This window comes from Nelumbo nucifera, chromosome 2, assembly GCF_055504915.1.
Source record: "Nelumbo nucifera cultivar China Antique chromosome 2, China Antique-T2T, whole genome shotgun sequence".
In the NCBI taxonomy this organism is placed as follows: domain Eukaryota; kingdom Viridiplantae; phylum Streptophyta; class Magnoliopsida; order Proteales; family Nelumbonaceae; genus Nelumbo; species Nelumbo nucifera.
In genome coordinates, this window is record NC_142650.1 from 79,864,179 (window position 1) to 79,870,571 (window position 6,393).

The 6,393-nt window shown below is 41.7% G+C and overlaps 1 protein-coding gene across 1 annotated transcript; it reads right to left on the reverse strand.

Annotated features, from left to right (window-relative positions):
* Positions 1-2,733: 2,733 nt before the first annotated feature.
* LOC148802361 (uncharacterized) lies at positions 2,734-6,000 on the reverse strand. Its single transcript, XM_088897883.1, has 3 exons — positions 5,129-6,000; positions 3,825-4,777; positions 2,734-3,278 (listed from the first exon to the last, which is right to left on the reverse strand). The coding sequence occupies exons 1-3, from the start codon at positions 5,998-6,000 to the stop codon at positions 2,734-2,736; spliced, it is 2,370 nt and encodes a 789-aa protein (XP_088754009.1).
* Positions 6,001-6,393: the final 393 nt, after the last annotated feature.

Sequence of the window (6,393 nt, forward strand, 5' to 3'; positions counted from 1 at the left end):
ATGATGGGGTTTGATGACCTCGAGGAGTGTGTAAGAGTAAGAAATCATGATTTGGAGTGTGTCGAGTAATGTAGGCCATTGAATCAGGATTTTTCTTGATAGAAGGGTAAAATGGTAATTTTGGGTCTAAAAATGGAGGAGGGTTTATTCGGGTGTCTAAGAAGGTGATGACGTGGTTTAGGTGTATCAGAGGGTGTATCGCAATGCAGATCTTGAAATGGGAGAGTAGCGGCCAATGAGAGCCCTCGATTCGAAACCATTATAGATGAGGGGTAAAAATGGAAATTTCAAGGCTTGAGGTTCAACGGGTCGACGATCGAGAGGTTCTGATGGGGTTTGGAGGTGTCAGGTGATGTTTTACGATGGATCTTAAATTTGGGGCGTATCGGGTGATGATGATGGTCTATTTAGAATCTTTTTAAGGAAATGGTAAAATGGTCATTTTGGGGTCTAAAATGTGATGGATCATCGATCGGGAGGCTTTGATGGGGCTTGGAGGTGACAGATGATGTGTGATGATGGATCTTGAATTTAGGGCATATCGGGCGAAGATGATGGTTCATTTTCTAAGCCAAGGGTAAAATGGTCATTTTGGGGTCTGAACTGTGATAGATCATTGATTGGGAGGTTTTGATGGGATTTGGAGGTGTCAGAAGATGTGTGATGATGGATCTTAAATTTGGGGCATATTGGGCGATGAGGATGGGTTCATTTGGAATCTTTTTGGATGAAGAGCAAAATGGGTATTTTGAGGTCTGATGTTGGGTGGATGGTTGATCGGGAAGTGGTGATGGGGTAAGGAGGTGCCAGATGATGTGTGATAATGGATCTTGAATTTGGGGAGTGCAATGAAGATAGTTCAGTTGGAACCTTTTTGGATGAAGGACAAAATGAGTATTTTGATGTATGATGTTGGGTGGATGGTTGATTGGGAAGTTGGTGGAGGTCTCAAGGTCTTGGATGGAGTATCTCAATGAAGATCTCGGATTAAGAGAGTGGTGGCTAATGAGGATTGTCGATTTGGAATCTTTTAAATAAAGGGCAAAACAGTCATTTTACAGTATGAAATTTGGTGGATGGTCAATCGGGGATTTGTGTTAGACAGTGTATGCCCTTAGCTCCAATAAGAATGATGTACATTCTGACATTTAATGTAAATGAATAAAGTACATATTTGATTCATGTTATTATGATGTGTTTCTGTGTAATACCCTTAAACTAGACACATATGAGGCTTGTGTTAGTTTAGAATCTTCACAGCCGTTGGATAGATCTGGGCAGATTTATCTTGCCAAGGCTGACACTGATGTGCTGCCAAGTTGGTTGGGGTGGCTTGTCTCAACTGCCAGGGTGAGACTTGAGGTACATGCAGTGTGGGTTTTCTTGAAACCCTGAACTGGACCAAAAATCCAGTATTGCCCTGGACCTTGATAGATGGGCAAAATTGGAATGTTACAACTGACCCCTAGACTCAATTATGATACTGCACTAGGTGTTGGATTTAACTAAACATAATGGGTTGCCTCTCAGAAGCGCAATTGTTTAACGTCGTTATGCTCGACGTCCTCTTTTTGCTCCTTCAATCCAATGAATACCGAGGAATGTCCAACGAGATGTCTACCGTAGAGAGGACGTTTGCATCCTTGTGGAACAACTTCAATCGATGTCCATTCACCTTGAAGATCTTACCTATGTCGAGACTTTTGATCTCTACTGCACCATAGGGAAAAACATTAGTCACAGTAAACGGACCCATCAACCTGGAACGCAGCTTACCTGGCAGGAGTTGAAGTCGAGAATTATACAATAAGACCTTTTGTCCAATTTTAAATTGTTTTCTTAAGAGTGCATTGTCATGGAACAATTTGGTCTTTTCTTTGTAGATTTTTGAATTCTTGTATGCCTCTAACCTCAACTCTTCCAGCTCTTGCAACTGGAGCTTCATTTCCTTCCCTGCTTCTTCCATATTCATGTTGCATTGCTTGATTGCCCAATAGGTCCTATGTTCAATTTCCACCGACAAGTGGCAAGATTTGCCAAAAATTAACCTGTAAGGGGACATACCTATTGGGGTCTTGTAAGCTGTCCGATATGCCCAGAGAGCATCATCTAGATGTAGGTTCCAATCCTTCCTTCCTGGATTCACCGTCTTTTCCAAGATGGACTTTACCTCTCTATTGAAAATTTCAGCTTGCCCGTAAGTCTGGGGGTGATAAGCAGTGGCAATTCGGTGATGCACCCCATATCTTCTCAACAAGGCTTCAACTGTTCTATTGCAAAAATGGGTCCCTTGATCGCTTATGATGGCTCGAGGAATGCCAAACCTACTGAAGATGTTAGACTTTATAAACCCTACAACACATTTAGAATCATCAGTTTTGGTGGCTTTGGCTTCCACCCATTTTGAGACATAATCGACTGTCAAAAGTATGTACGAAAAACCACAAGAGGGGAGAAAGGGTCCCATGAAATCAATGCCCCAAACATCAAATATTTCACATATAAGAATGGGGGTTTGGGGCATCTCATTCCTACGAGATAGTGTACCTGTTTGTTGACATCTTTCACAGTTTTTACAAAACAAGTAGGCATCTCTAAATAGGGTGGCCCAATACAGCCCATTATCCAAGACTTTTCGAGCAGTCCTCTTTGGCCCAAAATGGCCCCCACAAGCATAATTATGACAAAACCTTAGAATCGACATCTGCTCCTCCTCAGGGACACATCTCCTAATCATTTGGTCAGAACAAAATTTCTATAGGTAGGGTTCGTCCCAACATAATATTTCGCCTCATACCTGATTTTATTCTTTATGGGTCTGCTAAGGTCATTAGGCAAAATTCCCGTGACCAAGTAATTCACAATGTCAGCATACCATGGAGTCATACCTCTCATGTGGAACAACTGCTCATCAGGAAACAACTCATAGATGGGAGAGGAGTCCTCGTCTTTCACCAACCTACTTAGGTGATCAGCCACCGAATTTTCAGCTCCCCTTCGATCCTTGATTTCTAGATCGAACTCTTGGAGCAAGAGTATCCACCTTATCAGCCTCGGTTTCGACTCCTTTGCTAGTAGGTATCTAAAAGCTGCATGGTCAGAAAAAACAATCACTTTAGAGCCAAGAAAATATGACCTAAATTTGTCTAAAGCAAACACAATAGCTAATAGCTTTTTTTCAGTGGTTGTGTAATTGCTCTGTGCAGCATTCAACGTTTTGGAAGCATAGTGAATGACATGGCTCTTCCCATTTATTCGCTGCCCTAGAACAGCCCGTACTGCATAATTGCTTGCATCCGTCATGATCTCAAAAGGCAAGTTCCAATCGGGTGGTTGAATGATGGGTGCAATGGTTAATAAATTTTTAAGCTTGTTAAATGCTTCCTTGCACTCATCATCAAAATAGAAAGGCACATCTTTTTGCAGCAAACTGGACAATGGCAGGGCAATTTTTGAAAAATCTTTGATGAATCTGCGATAAAAGCCTGCATGTCCAAGAAAAGAATGAACCTCCCTAACATTTGTAGGGTAAGGTAAACTCACAATTAAATCAATTTTTGCCTTGTCGACTTCTATTCCTCTGGCTGAAACTACATTTCCCAACACAATACCCTCCTTCACCATAAAATGACATTTTTCATAGTTTAAGACAAGATTTGTTTCCACACACCTATTCAGAATTTTACATAAACTATTCAAGCAGTCATCAAACGAATCACCATAAACAGTAAAATCATCCATGAACACTTCAATGCATTTTTCTATAAAATCAGAAAATATGCTCATCATGCATCTTTGAAAAGTGCCCAGAGCGTTACACAAACCAAAGGGCATTCGTCTGTAGGCGAAGGTGCCGAATGGACAAGTGTCCGATTGTGCCTTATATTCCAACTCATCGTCCATGTCCTCCTCTCCAAAGATTTCCTGCACAATCAAATCGATAGTATCAATAGAGCAGATCGAATGACACTCACTAGGATATTTCATTGCATCAAAAATATTAAATTTTACAATCTCTCCGTCAAACTCGATGGAGAGGGTACCCTCGTCCACATCTATTTTGGTCTTCGCCGTTTTCATGAATGGCCGACCTAATAGAAGTGGGGCTGAACTCGTGGCTGTGTCTTCTTCCATCTTCAGGATGTAAAAATCAGTTGGAAAGATCAAATCGTTAACCTCCACTAATACATCATCAACAATCCCTTCTGGGTATGCATTAGAACGATCAACCAATTGAATAACAACTCTAATCTCTTTTAAAGGACCTAGTCTCAATGCATAGTAAATCGAGTATGGCATGACATTAATAGATGCACCTAAGTCCAGCATGGCACGCTCGATTCGTTTATTGCCAATCACACAGGGTAGGGTAAAAATACCTGGATCATCACGCTTTTCTGGCAGGGTCCTCTTGATCACGGCTGAAACGTTCTCTCCCACTCTTACCTTTTCATCAATTCGCAGCCTCCTCTTGTTAGTGCATAATTCTTTCAAAAATTTTGCATATTTAGGGATTTGTTTTATTGCATCTAGCAAGGGAATGTTGATCTCCACCTTCCTGAAGGTTTCTAACACTTCTTGTTCATATTTCTCTTTCTTTGAACTTGCCAACCTGCTAGGAAAAGGTGGTACAACATTAGTAACCTTAGGGAGAGGGGGATCCGATTTTACCTCAATGGGGCTGTTGTTTGACCCTTGTCCTTCCTCTTCTTTGGCTGCCTTCGATGGTGAACTTGGTTGGGACTGCAACTCTCTTTCGCTTCTCAACACCACCGCACTTGCATTCTCTTTCGGATTAACTATCATTTATGAGGGTAGTTTCCCTGAGTTCTGTGCCTCCAACTTGCTGATGGAAGTGGCAAGTTGGCTAATTTGGTTCCCCAAATTCTGAATGCTAGCTCTCGTTTCCTGTTGAAATTGCTGAGTATTAGTAGCGAGAGCCTTAACTATATCATCCAAAGACATACCTGAATTCGGGGGTTGGCCTTGCGCTGTGATGGGTGTTGAAAACTGGGGCTGTTGATTGAAAAATTGGGGCTGATATTTCTGCTGTCCTCCTTGGGTCCCGTAGCTTAAGTTTGGATGATCTCTCCACCCCGGATTGTAATGATTGGAGTAAGGATCATACTTTCGTTGGGGCTGGCTCGGGAATCCTCCCACGGCATTGACTTGCTGCATCGAGCCATCTTGTAATGATGGACACATGTCTGTAGGATGTCCAGGGATCGAACAGATACCACACACCCTGGCAGTTTGTAACTGTCCTGCTGCGAGTTGCTTAACCAAAGCAGTTAAATCAGAAATCTGGTTTTCTAAATTTGTATGGCTTACCTCGTTAACCCTTCTAATGGTACCTTCTTTCCTTGTACCGAATTGCTTAGAATTTTCGGCCATATTGAAGATTAATTCCCTGGCCATTTCAGGTGTCTTGTTCACTAGAGCTCCTCCACTGGCTGCATCGACCATACTTCTATCCATGGGCTGAAGCCCTTCATAGAAGTATTGGATTAACAATTGTTCAGGAATTTGGTGGTGGGGACAACTAGCAACAAGTTGTTTAAACCTTTCCCAATATTCATATAATGTCTCACCACCAAACTGCCGAACTCCACATATTTCTTTTCTTATATTCGCAGCCCGGGACGCAGGAAAATATTTATCTAAAAATATCCTATTCATTTCATCCCATGTGCGTACAGAACCGGGAGGGAGAATATACAACCAATCCTTTGCTTTATCTCTTAAAGTAAATGGAAAGGCTATGAGTTTTACCTGGTCCTCGGTCATACCGTGGGGTTTCATGCTTGAACAGACGACATGAAATTCCTTTAGATGTTTGTGTGGGTCCTCACCTAGGAAACCATGAAACAGAGGTAATAATTGAATCAAACCAGATTTGAGTTCAAAGGCTACATCAAGAGTGGGGTACGTGATGCATAAGGGTTGTTGGTTCATAATTGGTGCAGCCAACTCCCTTAATGTCCTCTCTCTGTCAGCCATTCTCTCTGTCAGCCATTTGTTTCCACACACCTAAAATCACCCTTTTAGGTGAACGATCATTCCTTTGCTTCGCCTCCTTTCTTAAATGATGGGTGGTCCTCTCAATTTCGAGGTTGTACTGAAGTTCACCTCGTTGAGAAGCACGAGTCATAAACAAGAAGATTAACAAAAGAAGGTAATAGCTAAGAAATTAACGTTGCTCCTCGGCAACGGCGCCAAAATTTTGACGGGTTTGTCGAAGCCCTCAAAATTAATACTAGTCACACAATAAAATATTTGCAGTAAAAGTGGTTCTAGGTCGAATCCCACAGGGAGCAAATCAATAATCTCTTAGCCGAATGGGTAATATAATTGAGTGAGAGAATTTAAATACTGAAATTAAAAGAAAAGAAA